Below are 15,229 nucleotides of genomic sequence, written 5' to 3'. Positions count from 1 at the left end.
TCTTTGTTATCAGAAAGCGATTCTCCTCTCAAGGTTGCTGTATGGATTTCACAAAGAGCTTGATTCCAGGCAACATGATGCAACAAATGTAAATTTCCCCTTTTGTACTGGGTTTCTGCGCACAATTGCCTAACGCTCTTCAGCCTCCATCCAGGCCAGCGAAAGGCATTCTATCGGAGCTCAGGCACCTTTCAGCCTAGGTAAAACTCAAAAGAGGTGGGATATTCTTTCCAAGTAACGGACCTCAGGATCTCTCCATAACCTCTCTTGCCAGTTCAGGAATTATGACTCCTTCCTCTGCCCTTCCAACTAATACAAAGAACAGACGAGTGCCATCAGCTCTGGTAACTTCAACCATGTGTTGGAAGCCGCCCAGAGGGGCTGGGACAACCCAGCCAGATGGGAGGGATGTAAAAATTGTTGTTGTTGTTGTATTGGAATTATTATTATTTTACTGAAATTGTATATTAAGGTAGGTGGGCTATTTCAAACTGTTAGAAGACAAATGCTACAGACTGCAGTAACAGATCTTGCCAGTTACTTTGATACTTCAAGAGATTTAGGGAAGATTTTTAATGTTCGATGTTTTACCGTATTTTTAATATTTTGTTGGAAGCCACCCAGAGTGGCTGGGGAAACCCAACCAGATTTCCGGGGTACAAATAATTTGTTTTTATTATTTTTATTTTTATTTAATTCAGTTGGTAGAGCATGAGACTCTTCATTTCATTCTGTTTTTTTCCCCTATTTACAGCTTTTACAAAACATGAAAAACTGAATCTTTACAAATCTAATTTAACTTCCCCTCGATTTCCCTCCCCGCCTTTCTGCGGAGGATATTTATTTCATATCTTTTTATCAATGCATATCCAATTCAAATACATTTGCAAATTTCCCCTTATTTCCTTTCCCTTGTCTCTTACTGCACGGGTTTATATCAGTCCTGCCGATGTTTTAATTTGTTTACAATGTGCCGCCAAACAGTCGATAATTTCCCCCCATTATATTTTTTTAAAGTCTCTCTCTGTGATTTCTTATCCTTCCAGTGAGTTTTGCCATTTCTGCATACAGTATTCCATTAATTTTAATTGCAACTGGGGTAGCTTACATAAACAATTTTTTCTGTTCACTAGTAGGGCTGCCATACTTCTGGAATTTCCCGGACGTAGCCAGGGTCCGTCCACCAAAAATGGTGTCTGGGCAGAATTTCCATTTTAAATGTCAGGGAAAACCCAGGCATATGGTAACCATGTTGGAAGTGAAGGGTTGTTTTTGTTTGTGCATGATTTTGCTTAAGAAAAGCTTAACAATTTTTTTTGTCCGGATATGGGAATAGCCAAACCCCTCCTATAAATCATTAAGAATATATATAAAAAAATTAGCAAACTGAGGTTCTTTGCCCCCCCCCAACAAAAATCCTGGCTACACCCATGTATCCCACTCTCAATTTTACTTGTGGACTGCCATCTGCCCAGATTTTAATTTGTTCTGAATTAATTTTGAGATGTATTTTAATTAATTGATTGCCTGTTTTTTATGTGCTTTGTATACTGTGTTAAGGGACGCGGGTGGCGCGGTGGGTTAAACCACAGAGCCTAGGACTTGCTGATCAGAAGGTCGGTGGTTCGAATCCCCGTGACGGAGGGGGGGGGGAGCTCCCATTGCTCAGTCCCTGCTCCTGCCAACCTAGCAGTTCAAAAGCACGTCAAAGTGCAAGTAGATAAGTAGGTACCGCTCCAGCGGGAAGGTAAACGGCGTTTCTCTGCGCTGCTCTGGTTCGCCAAAAGCGGCTTAGTCATGCGTCCACATGACCCGGAAGCTGTACACCGGATCCCTCGGCCAATAAAGCGAGATGAGCGCCGCAACCCCAGAGTCGGCCATGACTGGACCTAATGGTCAGGGGTCCCTTTACCTATACTGTGTTAGTTTTATGATGTTAGCTGCCCTGAGCTCGGCTCCAGCCGGGGAGGGCGGGGTACAAATAAAATTATTATTATTATTATCCAGATTTCCACTTTTTGAAATACGGCAACCTGATCAATTATACCTAAAGAAGAAGAAGTGTGCTGAAGAAGTGTGCATGCACACGAAAGCTCATACCAAGAACTAACTTAGTTGGTCTTTAAGGTGCTACTGGAAGGAATTTTTTTATTTTGACCTAAAAGAGACTCTTCATGGTCAGGGTTGTAGTTTCAAGTCCAGTGCTGGGTGGGAAAGTCCTGCACTGCAGGTGGGGGTTGGACTAGATGACTTTGGGGGTCCCTTCCAATTCTTGGATTCTATGAAACACTTCAGGATCCCGTTCAGGTTGCCTGCACAGGTATGGGGACCCATGGCCACTCCTTCCCCAACGTGGGACGAGGATCTCCGCTTCCTAGAGAGACAGGAAGTTTCAGAGGAGGCGGGAGCGGCTATTATCTGGGAACGGGGCAGGGGGGCGGGCGCGCGTTGGTCTCTGCAGCCACACGCGGAGGAGAGACTTTGGTAAGGAGGCGAGGTGGCTGCAGAGGGAAGAGTTCAGAAAGGTGCATCATATTTGGGGGGGATATATCATGGGTGGTGGGGGGGATATTTGCATCCCTCCCCATGCCGAATCTGCAAACTGGGCAGCCGGGAGAGGAGGAGGGTTGGGGGATATTTGCATCCCTCCCCATGCCCCAGGAGGGTTGGGGGATATTTGCATCCCTCCCCATGCCCCAGGAGGGTTGGGGGATATTTGCATCCCTCCCCATGCCCCAGGAGGGTTGGGGGATATTTGCACCCCTCCCCATGCCCCAGGAGGGTTGGGGGATATTTGCATCCCTCCCCATGCCCCAGGAGGGTTGGGGGATATTTGCATCCCTCCCCATGCCCCAGGAGGGTTGGGGGATATTTGCACCCCTCCCCATGCCCCAGGAGAGTTGGGGGATATTTGCATCCCTCCCCATGCCGAAACCGGGCAGCCGGGAGAGGAGGAGGGAGGGGGGATATTTGCATCCCTCCCCATGCCCCAGGAGGGTTGGGGGATATTTGCATCCCTCCCCATGCCCCAGGAGGGTTGGGGGATATTTGCATCCCTCCCCATGCCGAATCTGCAAACTGGGCAGCCGGGAGAGGAGGAGGGTTGGGGGATATTTGCATCCCTCCCCATGCCCCAGGAGGGTTGGGGGATATTTGCATCCCTCCCCATGCCCCAGGAGGGTTGGGGGATATTTGCATCCCTCCCCATGCCGAATCTGCAAACTGGGCAGCCGGGAGAGGAGGAGGGTTGGGGGATATTTGCATCCCTCCCCATGCCCCAGGAGGGTTGGGGGATATTTGCATCCCTCCCCATGCCCCAGGAGGGTTGGGGGATATTTGCATCCCTCCCCATGCCCCAGGAGGGTTGGGGGATATTTGCACCCCTCCCCATGCCCCAGGAGGGTTGGGGGATATTTGCATCCCTCCCCATGCCCCAGGAGGGTTGGGGGATATTTGCACCCCTCCCCATGCCCCAGGAGGGTTGGGGGATATTTGCATCCCTCCCCATGCCCCAGGAGGGTTGGGGGATATTTGCACCCCTCCCCATGCCCCAGGAGAGTTGGGGGATATTTGCATCCCTCCCCATGCCGAAACCGGGCAGCCGGGAGAGGAGGAGGGAGGGGGGATATTTGCATCCCTCCCCATGCCCCAGGAGGGTTGGGGGATATTTGCATCCCTCCCCATGCCCCAGGAGGGTTGGGGGATATTTGCATCCCTCCCCATGCCCCAGGAGGGTTGGGGGATATTTGCATCCCTCCCCATGCCCCAGGAGGTTTGGGGGATATTTGCATCCCTCCCCATGCCCCAGGAAAGTTGGGGGATATTTGCATCCCTCCCCATGCCCCAGGAGGGTTGGGGGATATTTGCATCCCTCCCCATGCCCCAGGAGGGTTGGGGGATATTTGCATCCCTCCCCATGCCCCAGGAGGGTTGGGGGATATTTGCATCCCTCCCCATGCCGAAACCGGGCAGCTGGGAGAGGAGGAGGGAGGGGGGGGAATTTGGGAGGTGGGGGAGTGAAAAAAGGTCGACACGTGTTGGGACTTTGCAGTTTAGAGAAGTTTGTAGAACCGAGCATGGCAGGGAGGGGGGAAAGTTTTTTCTCCCTCTCCCTCAGTGCTAGAACTGGTGGATTCCCGCCGCCGCCGCAAAAAAGCTGCAAATTTGAAGTTTCAGGAATCGTAGAAACGGGAGGGGACCCCCAAGGGCCATCTAGTCTGACCCGCTGGGATGCACGAATCTCAGCTAAAGCATCCCAGTTGGTTAGAGGGGGTGGGTGCTGATAAGGGCAAGGTTGCAGGTTCGATCCCCACCCCCCTGTGGGATAGGCTGCCTTTTCTTGCATTGCAGGGGGTTGGACTAGATGACCCTGGGGGGTGGCGATCCCTCCCAACTCTGTGGTTCTTTGATCAGCTACATGCAGTGCAAAATCAAACTGTGGAACTCGCTCCCCGCTTCCAGGGAGGGGGGCAGCGATGGGCCACCCTTGGGTGGCTTTGAAAGAGAAATGAGACACTCATGGGCTATAAATAAGGCTGCCAACCTGGGAGGTTGTGCTCTGGTGTCTCACGTTGAATGCCAGTTGTTGGAAACAGCAGGAAGGGAGAGTGGCCTTGTGTTCGAATCCTGGGTTTCTTGTCTCCCACGGGCATCTTGTTGGCTTCTGTGAGAATTGGGTGCTGGGCTGGATAGGCCATTGGCTCTCATAATAATAATAATAATAATAATAATAATAAATTTTTATTTATACCCCACCCTACCTGGCCAGAGCCGGTCTCAGGGCGGATTACAGTAAAAACATAATTTAACATAAACATAAATGGACTACGTGGAACTGGCAGAAATGACTGGCAGAATTCGAGATCAGGGAGAAGAGGTGGTGGAAGAAGATTGGAAGAAATTTAAAGACTACTTGCAGAAATACTGTAAAATTAATGAATGTTAAAGGGATGTTGGATTGAAAATAAGCGGTATTGGTAAAAAGATTAACAAGAATATGTAAATATGGATTGATAATGGTGGAAAATATATATTTAAAATAGGTTAAGATGTTGAGCAAGGATAAATGATAGAGGGTAAGGACTTGCTGAATTAAATATTTGAACTGGAATACAAAAAGGGAGGTGTGAGGAGGTCAGGAAACTAGTAAATGAAGTATAAGATATGAAATATTGGGTTTTTTCCCCTTTTTTCTTTTTGTTAACTGCTTTCTATTCTGCACTTTTCATGTGCTTTGTTTTTGTACTTTTGTAGTTCATTTTTTCTTCTATTATGTTTAAACTTTGAAACTTTTTATTGTTTTTAAAATTTCAATAAATATTACTTTAAAATAAATAAATAACATAAACATAAAACCGATTTAAAATACAGGTTAAAATGCAATTTAAAATACAGCCTCATTTTAAAAGTAGCCCATAGATCAAAACCATAAGGGGAGGGAAACATAAGGGTCAGACTGAGTCCAAACCAAAGGCCAGGTGGAACAGCTCTGTCTTGCAGGCCCTGCGGAAAGATGTCAAGTCCCGCCGGGCCCTAGTCGCTTGTGACAGAGCGTTCCACCAAGTTGGGGCCAGTACTGAAAAGGCCCTGGCCCTAGTTGAGATGTTGTTATGACGAGTGGAAAGCAGGGAACCTCGTCCCCCGTTTCCCTCTGGGAATCCATAGATTCTGCCCTCTGCCATTCATACTTTAGCTGAGATTCCTGCATCGCAGGGGTTGGACTAGATGACCCTCGGAGGTGCCCTTTTCCAACTCTAGAGCAGGTCCTCTCTGGAGCTGCCTTCACCTCTCTGTAGAGATCAACCCAGGTCTTGTTGGTGGGGGTGGGGGAGGTAAATCTTTGTTACAGAGGAAGGAAGCAGAGGGTTTCCTGCTCTGCTTTTGTAGCCCCCAACTCAAAAGAATGGAAACAACCTTTGGAGGAGACAATAGCCTGTGAGATATAAGACAATGGCAAACTGGCCAAGTGAGATTCCTTTGCTATGTCTTGACAAAGAGTCAAGGCTGGAGGAGATTTCTTCGTTTAACATAATTTATAAACCTCTTGGTTTTAGGGGGGGGAAACCCCAAGGCAGTTTACAAAAAAAAGAAAACACCGTAAAATGATCACTTAAGAAAAAATCACAACAATCATTTCAAACATGCAAACAGTTAAAACCACAGGAGAACAGACCAAGGCAAATTAAAACTCATACAGACTTTCTGAACATCTGGTAGGCTTGACTGAATAAGAATATCTTTAGCAAGAAATGCAGGGAAGGCGCCTCTGATATCCACGGGCAGGGAGTTTCCAAAGTTCCTGTTAAATTATGTTGGGGAAGGGGGCGTTTATTGGATTCTTTTCTTGTTTTCGTTATGTATTTTTGTGACTTTATGCTGTAACTGCCCCGAGACCTGCGGATTTAGGGCAGTATGCAAATTCAATAAATAAGAATAAGTAAATATTTATATACCGCTTAATATTTTTTAATGAAAATCTCAGAGTAAGAGCTGTTTGACAGTGGAATTTGCTGCCAAGGAGTGTGGTGGAGTCTCCTCCTTTGGAGGTCTTTAAGCAGAGGCTTGACAACCATATGTCAGGAGTGCTCTGATGGTGTTTCCTGCTTAGCAGGGGGTTGGACTCGATGGCCCTTGTGGTCTCTTCCAACTCTATGATTCTATTCTATGATTCTATGAAATCAATAAAACAATACCCAGGCGATGTTCCTCTAGGCTCATGAGGAGCGTCTTCAGTGGGGCTGGTGAGTTTGGGCCTCGCCCCCTATGCCTGATGGAAAGGGCTTTGCAGGGAGTGGCCTTCACACTCACAGCCGGGCGATATTCCTCCGGCTTCAATAATTACCGTATTTTTTGCACCATAACACTCACTTTTTTCCTCCTAGAAAGTAAGGGGAAATGTCTGTGCGTGCTATGGAGGAAATGCCTACGGGTGGCATGCCTACGGATTTTCCTCCCCTAAAAACTACGTGCGTGTTATGGTCGGGTGCGTGTTATAGAGCGAAAAATACGGTAATTGTTTGTGCTGCCATTCTAAACTAAACTACAGTGGGACCTCGGGTTAAGTACTTAATTCGTTCCGGAGGTCCGTTCTTAACCTGAAACTGTTCTTAACCTGAAGCACCACTTTAGCTAACGGGGCCTCACGCTGCTGCCTCGTGATTTCTGTTCTCATCCTGAAGCAAAGTTCTTAAACCCAGGTACTATTTCTGGGTTAGCGGAGGCTGTAACCTTAAGTGTATGTAACCCGAGGTTCCACTGTATTGAGTTCTTAATCGGGGAGATAAGTAAAATGCCCCTGCCCCAGCTGGACTTGGGGGGGGGAATAAATACCACCCTGCCCCAGGGAGTTTTGCTGCTGTTTCTTGCATTGAAGAGACTGGTCCAGAGCTCCTCCTGAGATTTACTGTATTTTTCACCCTATAGGACGCACCGGCCCATAGGACGCACCTAGATTTTTTTTTTGGGGGGGGGAATAAAGGGAAAAAAATAATACCCCCCCAGGGGCGGGGCGGGGGAAGCCCGAGCTTCTCCCGACGCCAGCCCCCAGAACAGGACCCAGAGCGATGCTGAAGCTGCGTGCAGCTTTGGCATGGCTCTGGGAGCTTGCGGGGCTGGAGGAGGGGGAAGCCCTCCGCCAGCCCTCTAACCAAGTCGGGGGACAGCGGGAAAGGCGCGCTGCGCCTCCCCGCTGTCCCCCGAGCTTGTGGGGCTGGCGGTGGGGCTCTCCTGAAGCCTGGAGAGCGAGAGGGGTCGGTGCGCAACGACCCTTCTCGCTCTCCAGGCTTCAGCGAAAGCTTGCATTTGCCCCATAGGATGCACACACATTTCCCCTTCATTTTTGGAGGGGGAAAAGTGCGTCCTATAGGGTGAAAAATACGGTAGTTTGAGGATAAGATGCAACACCTCCACATTGCTCTCTCAACAACACTGTAAAATGGTTAGAACAGGGATGCAGAGCATCTTTTTTTGGGGGGTGTACAGGGATAGCTCAGTTGGTAGAGCATGAGGCCTCTTACTCTCAGGGTCGTAGTTTGGGGGTTTTTTAATTTTATTTGGATTTTTTAAATAAAATGTTTTGGAGGGAAAATCTTTTTCTAAAGATCGTTTTCTTTTCAGGTTCCATTATAGTCCAAAGGCTATTCATCAGGAAATAAGGATTTGTTTTAAGTTTTTCATGTGTGCTATAACTCAGTCTAAGGTGTGTTTTTTAAAAGTGTTTAACCACAGCAGTTAACAAACGTGGATACATATGCTATAATCTGAAGGCAGCCCTGCTTAGGGAAGATTTTAATGTTTGATGTATTACTGTATTTTAATATTTGGTTGGAAACCGCCGAGAGTGGCTGGGGAAGCCCAGCCAGATGAGCAGGGTATAAATAATAAATTATTATTATTATTATTATTATTGTTGTTGTTGTTGTTGTTGTTGTTGTTACATAATTGTTTAAATTGTTACTATGGAAATTATCAGTCTATGTATTTCTAACAGTATAACCAAATTAGTAATTTTTGATATAACTGTATAAACTACTCTGAGAATTATTATTCCGAAAATGAAACCTTTATCTGGTTGTAAATATTAAGATTATACCATCAGGAATGAGTCTTCCTGCAAAAAAAAGAAAGTTTTAAATCAAGTCTTACTGACTAGTGATTTAAATCGTAATTTAAATCGATTTGATTTAAATCAAATCCACCCTGCTCCCATAAAAAGGATGAAATTCTTCCCCTCCCTTGTCTCTCCCCTGCAGGGACCACTTGAGAGCTACTCCCTTCGTTGAAGTGCAGCCCAGTTTCTGCCTCCTTATCCTCCATCTCCTTCCAAAGGCAGCGCAATGGCGTCAGAGGCACAACCTGGACCCTCTCTTCTTAGGGATGGAGTGGAAAGAGGGGCCAAGCAGCGCCCACAGGTAGGGAAAGAGCAATGGGGACGAGGGAAGAGGCAACTCTGCCTCCCTTTATGTTGAGTGGGGAAGGGATCTAAGAGAAGCGATATTTCCTTCTTCTTCCAGGGTCTGGTCACCTTTGAGGAGGTGGCCGTGCGTTTCACAGAGGAGGAGTGTGCTCTGCTGGATCCAAGCCAAAGAGCTCTGAACAGGGAAGTTATGGAGGAGAATTACGAGACAGTGACCTCTCTGGGTAAGGAAACATATTTCTGCATGCAGTGGAGGAATAACTGGTCCAATCCAGTGACCCCCCAGCCCAGTGTCCTGTTCACGGTAGTATCCTGTTCATCCCAAGAAAATGTCTGTGGGGAAGCCCGCAAGCAGGAGCTTAGCGTTAAGAACAGGGGTCAGCAAACTTTTTCAGCAAGGGGCCGGTCTACTGTCCCTCAGACCTTGTGGGGGGGCGGACTATATTTTGAAAATAAAAATGAATTCCTATGCCCCACCAATAACCCAGAGATGCATTTTGAATAAAAGCACACATTCTACTCATGTAAAAATACCAGGCAGGCCCCACAAATAACCCAGAGAAGCATTTTAAATAAAAGGGCACATTCTACTCATGTAAAAACATGCTGATTCCCAGACTGTCTGCAGGCCAGATTTAGAAGGCGATTGGGCTGGATCCGGCCCCCGGGCCTTAGTTTTCCTACCCATGGTTAAGAACATCTTGCCCACCTGTGGTTCCTGGCGTTCCCAGAGAAAACCAGTACATTTGGTGGAGTCTTAAGAGCAAACGGTTGCAAAACTTCCGCTTTCGCATCTAACCTCAAGATTTATTATTAATACTATTACAGTGGTACCTCGGAAGTGGAATGGAATACGTTGCGGAAGTCCGTTCGACTTCCAAAACGTTCAGAAGCCCCGTCAGCTTCCAAAAGCATTAGCCCTCTCCTCCATTAGCTCAGTCGGTAGAACATGGGGCTCTTAAATCTCAGGGTTCAAGGGTTTGAGCCCCACGTCAGGCAAAAGATTCCTGCATTGCAGGGGGTTGGACTAGATGACCCTCGGGGTCCCTTCCAACTCTACGATTCTGTGAACACAGAAATGTTGCAGTGGCTTGAATCTCCATGGGGAAATACCTCATCTCAAATTGTAAATTTGAAGTACCCCACAGCCTTGGCTTGCTGTGGATGAGGAAGAAGGGTTGGCTTCCGGGAGCTGGTTTTTGCTTTCTGTGTTTTGAGCCGCGGTAGTCCAAATCAAGACAGCTAGCTTTGCTAAGTTCTGCAGTGTCATCCCTGCAACAGAGGTTTCATGCTGAGCCCTTTTGCCAGTCCATAAGGGATCGGAATTGGCCCTCTTGGGTTTGAGGTCGTAGACTTGGCTTGACTGGGAATGGCTGGATGTTTTGTGGTCCAAAGTAACTGCTCTCTCTTTCCTTGAAAGAATCAGACCTCAGTTCGTACTGGGAAGAAAGGCAAGAGCAGCTTCTCCAGGATGACAAAGAAGGGGAGACGTCAGCAGGTAGGTTGTGTTTTCGCTCAGGGATTTGAAGGTGTGACAATTTCGCTCTGTTTGGAGGACAGATCTACACCTGATTTCTGCGCAGCAGAAACCGAGCTGACGGTTAACTTTTGCAGCTGGATTCCTTCTTTAACTTCTGCCCCATTAAGGAAGTTAGTCGTATCAGTCTAGTGTACAAGGGTGAGCATTCCAGCACATGGAAAAGACTTTCTTCCATAGAACTTAATCAGACTTAATCAGAAAAGAAGACCAATGAGGTTAATGACATAAAAACCTGATAAAATATCAGCATTACCATTCTAAAAATAATGATCATTGGTGCAGAGCTGAGTAAACCCTGATTAAATCCCAATTACCTGAATCAAATTGGGCAGCAAGCAACAGGTGATATGTTCCTCCCAAATGAAAGAGCGAGAGATGCCCAGATTTCCCTTTGAATGAAGGGTGCTTTTTTTGTAAGCTTTATCCATTATCAAAGAAAAACAAGACGTACTGGCAGATTTCTGTGCTCCTATAATTTACAAGTGTCTTTTGACCGCAGCCAAAACCATAACCAAAGAGGAGCGCTCTTTCCCAGCCTTGTTCATGTCTTATCTCCTCCAACCCCAACCCCAACCCCAATTGCATCAAAGGAGACACACCTGTACTTAGTGAAACCAGGTGGGAGATAGAGCAGGAAGGGGCTTGTGTTGTTGTCGTCATGAGACTGTAGGATATTCAGAAGCTAACCTCAGATTGAGCTGGGCATGAAGAGAAGAAATGGAAGATGCTTAATCATAATAATGATGATGAGGATTTTATTTTTACCCCACCCATCTGGCTCCGTTGCCCCAGACACTCTGAAAATGTCAAAATCAGAGAAGCAGAGAACTGGGCTCAATCCGTAACGAGATCTCTGCTTGCCGTTTGAGTGACATTTCCTTTTTCTCCCTCCCCTGAAACAGGCAGTGGGCAGAACAATGAGAATTGCGGGGAGACATCCGCCGTGGTGTCGTCAGAAAACTCAGAACACGAAGCATCAAAAGAAATGTCTGTAAATCAAATAGAAACCCCAGATCATGAAAGAAACAAGTCAAAGAAAGCAAAAAAGAAATCCACAGCTTCTCAGGACACTGATGTCCCTGAACCCCTCGTCTCAAAGAAAGATCACACAGAAAACAAATGTACAGAGTGTGGTGAAATATTTAGATATAGATCACAATTAAAAATGCATTACCGAACTCATGGGATTCATACAGAGGTGAAACCATTTAAATGTACGGTGTGTGGAAAGAGCTTCAGCCATAGTGGAAGCCTTAGCATGCATCAGAGAATCCACACAGGGGAGAAACCATTTGAATGTACCGAGTGTGGAAAAAGTTTCACCGGACGTGGTGACCTTTCTAAGCATCAGAGAATCCACACAAGGGAGAAACCGTTCAGGTGCATGGAGTGTGGAAAATGCTTTAGTCAGAGCGCTCACCTTACTTTACATGAAAGAACACATACAGGGGAGAAACCGTTTCAGTGTATGGAGTGTGGAAAAGGTTTCACTGGAAGCGGTGACCTTTCTAAGCATCTCAGAATCCACACAAGGGAGAAACCCTTCAAATGCATGGAGTGTGGAAAGGGCTTTAGTCAAAGAGCTCACCTTACTTTTCATCAAAGAACATACACAGGGGAGAAACAATTCAAATCTTTGGAGTGTGGAAAGAGCTCCAGTGGGAGTGGTGACCTTGCTCAGCATCAAACAACACACACAGGGGAGAAACAGTTTAAGTGTCCAGAGTGCGGAAAGAGTTTCAGTGGGGGTGATGCCCTTATCAAGCATCAAAAAATCCACACAAAGGAAAAACCGTTCCTATGCAAGGAGTGTGGAAAACGCTTTAGTCAGAATGCTCACCTTATTTTACATCAAAGAACACACACAGGGGAGAAACCATTTAAATGTACGGAGTGTGGAAAAAGCTTCTGTGGGTCTGGTGACCTCACTAAGCATAAAAGAATCCACACAAGGGAAAAACCGTTCCTATGCAAGGAGTGTGGAAAGAGCTTTAGTCAAAGTGCTCACCTTAATTTACATCAAAGAACACATACAGGGGAGAAACCGTTTAAATGTACAGAGTGCGGAAAGTGCTTCAGTGGGAATGGTGACCTTACTAAGCATCAAAGAGTCCACACAAAGAAGAAATCATAAAAAACATAGAACCACCTCTTTTTCTATCTTGGGCTGCAGCTCCTTCCTTACATTATTTATTTTGTTGTCGCCAGGTTTGGCACTGTGAAGACAGAGGCAAAGTTGGCGTTGAGCAGTTCTGCCTTCCTTAAGTCAATAGTATTTCTCAGTCTTCTTCACAGAGAGGACCTACCACTTGCTTGTTCTTCCTCTCACTTTGAACATAGCTGAAGAAACCCTTATTATTATGTTTAGCTCTTTTGCAAGCCTGAGCTTTAGCCCGCCTGACATTCACCCTTCAACTTCCATTTCTTATACATGCCCTTGTTAATTCTCAGCTGATCTCTAAGCCATACCATGTTCCTGTCTCGTTTGGATTGTCTGCATTTGGGCATTCAGTATTTCACCTTTAAGAAACTCCCATCCACTTTAGACTCCCTTCCTCTTGGCGCTCCTTAAGCTTTTTGAAATTGGCCTTAAAGCCCAGAGTGCATGTCTGACTACACTCAGCTTTTCCTTGCTTGTGTATCATAAAACCCAGGAGGACATGATCACTTTCTCCCAGTACTTCGACCAGTTCCTCTCTGTTGGTGAGCATCAGGTCCAAGATAAACGATCTCTTTGTTGTTCCTTCCATCTTCTGGGAAATGAAATAGCAAGGCAATGGGTGAATTCTTGGAAGAATTTGAGTTCCAACAGAGTTTGGGGTAGCTCAAGTCTCCGATGACTACGATATCTCCTTTTTAAATGTTTGGTCATCTGTTCTCGGAAGGCATCATCCAATTTTTCAGTTTCTTCTACGCGGTTGTTTCTCTCTAAATACAGTTGCAATTGAAATTATTCAACCTCCATTGCAAAACGGGTTCATTATCAAAATTTACAGACTTTAAGCTGTTTGCCATGAGCAAATCAAAGAAAGGCAATTGAAAAAACTCAACACAACGGATGTTTCCAATGGTTTCCCCAAATTCCGCTGACAGTGCAACTTATACTGGCTTATCCAGTCTCACTATTGCTCAAACACTTAATGTCAAGGATCTTTAGCACTTAGTAGAGCAGCTTTTGGCTCCCATGACCTGCTGCAAATGAGATGCGTAGCCAGACAGCAGCTTCTGGCAGCTGAAGAATCTCATGAGCAATGGCCTCCAGTTCAGTAATATTCTTGGGTTTGCATGCCTCAACCGCCCTTTTCAGATCCCACCAGAGGTTTTCTATGGAGTTCAAGTAAGGTGACTCTGATGGCCACCTTCCAGGACTTCTGCAACCAAAGTCTTGGTGGGATTTTGCTTAAGCCAAACCCTTCCTGACGGCACTGCTTGCACAGCCAGTGGTTTATTTCCAGTATTTTCCTCTCTCTCCCTGGGCTACAGCCCTCAATAGGAAGAAATGATGAACGCACCACCTGTGCCCAAAAGCCTTTCAGCTTCCTGCCCAGAGTCCCTTGTTAAATGTTGAAGGCTGTGTGCTGCGGATAAGAAGGAACGGTTAGTTGACCAGTGGGCTTTATAAGACTTGGCAACTTCTCTGCCAAATCTTGAATTTATGCACCTGGAAGACGAACACACCTCCCGGGACATTCTGTTTCCTCCGCACCCTGCTGCCTCTGTCCACCTCAGTAGGGAGACACCAGCAGTGTCTCTTTCACCTCTGCGGAGTGGCCGAATTTTTGTATTCACTGTGGCTGCTCGCACATCAACAAAAACAAGCGGCTTTAATGTTTGATGTTGAGAAAGTATTTGATAAGGTTTCCTGGGATCTGTTGTTTAAAGTTTTAGAATATATGAGTTGTCAGAGCATCCACAGTCAGCGGCCTTCTATCTGAAGGGCTTAGATCCAGAATGAAAAATGACTCCTCTAAGTCAATCTCCTCCTCTGGTGTGTGTGTGGCAGAAATCATTCTGGGCACTGTACCTTTTGAAGCCACCTTGGTGCATTCTGAGGTCAGCAACTGCTGTCCTAGCTCCTCCGGCCCAGAAACTGTGTCCGAGGTGAGGGCGTGGAATTGATTTTGCAGCTCCAATGACTCAGCCTGGCTCCTGACAGTCCTCCTTCTGTGCCACGTACCTCCAGGCATCTTGTCTCCTGCTATGGGTGATCTTCCACCTCTGTAGGGGCACCTATCCAAGTTGGTGTTCCAGCTCAGTCTACTCAGCTCTGTCAAGGGACTCCACATCTTGCCCCAAAGCTCGAAGTCTGGCAACTAGGTGGACCTCGTCGCTATACCTTCTCTTCCAGCAAGGTGCCATAGATGTGCTTTTGCACATCCTCCGGCAGGAAGATAAACGTGGCACAGGTCTGGCAAGTCCTTGCAGCAGCTCCCTCGCGTTCCTATGCCCCTGAGGCAGCACTGCAAGCCTCGCCACCAAACACCCTCACAAATTCCCCCATTCACAAGGTCCTGGAAGCTGCAATCAGCTAAGTATATCTGCTGATGGTTTCCAACTCCTTCCAACTTCCTCTCAGCAGTAGCTTCTACCCCTCAGACTGTGGGCTCCAGCGGAGCGCACAGCCACAAACCGGCTCACCATCAAGCCTCCAAACAGCTCAAACAACCATCTGTTTTGTTTTGTTTCATTAACCTATTTTATTAAAGATTTATTGGTTTACAAAAGTATGTGCAATGTTTCTTTTTTCAAGATCCATTTTCTACAGATCAGTTTCA

The 15,229-nt window shown here is 46.6% G+C and overlaps 1 protein-coding gene across 4 annotated transcripts; it reads left to right on the top strand.

Moving 5' to 3' along the window:
* Positions 1-15,178, top strand: LOC309527379 (uncharacterized protein). Of its 4 annotated transcripts, XM_082214191.1 has the most exons (6): positions 2,433-2,525; positions 8,116-8,197; positions 8,751-8,909; positions 9,012-9,138; positions 10,335-10,412; positions 11,357-15,178. In XM_082214191.1, exons 3-6 carry the CDS (start codon positions 8,835-8,837, stop codon positions 12,586-12,588), a joined length of 1,512 nt encoding a protein of 503 aa, XP_082070317.1. In that variant the 5' UTR covers positions 2,433-2,525; positions 8,116-8,197; positions 8,751-8,834; the 3' UTR covers positions 12,589-15,178. The 4 variants fall into 4 exon arrangements, with proteins under 4 accessions (XP_082070319.1, XP_082070317.1, XP_082070316.1 ...); XM_082214193.1 differs by lacking the exons at positions 2,433-2,525; positions 8,116-8,197 and adding an exon at positions 1-200; XM_082214190.1 differs by lacking the exon at positions 8,116-8,197.
* The last annotated feature ends 51 nt before the right edge of the window (positions 15,179-15,229 follow it).

This window comes from Podarcis vaucheri, assembly GCF_965113315.1.
Source record: "Podarcis vaucheri genome assembly, chromosome: 2".
Taxonomy (NCBI): domain Eukaryota; kingdom Metazoa; phylum Chordata; class Lepidosauria; order Squamata; family Lacertidae; genus Podarcis; species Podarcis vaucheri.
This window is presented reverse-complemented; position numbering and strand designations above follow the sequence as displayed.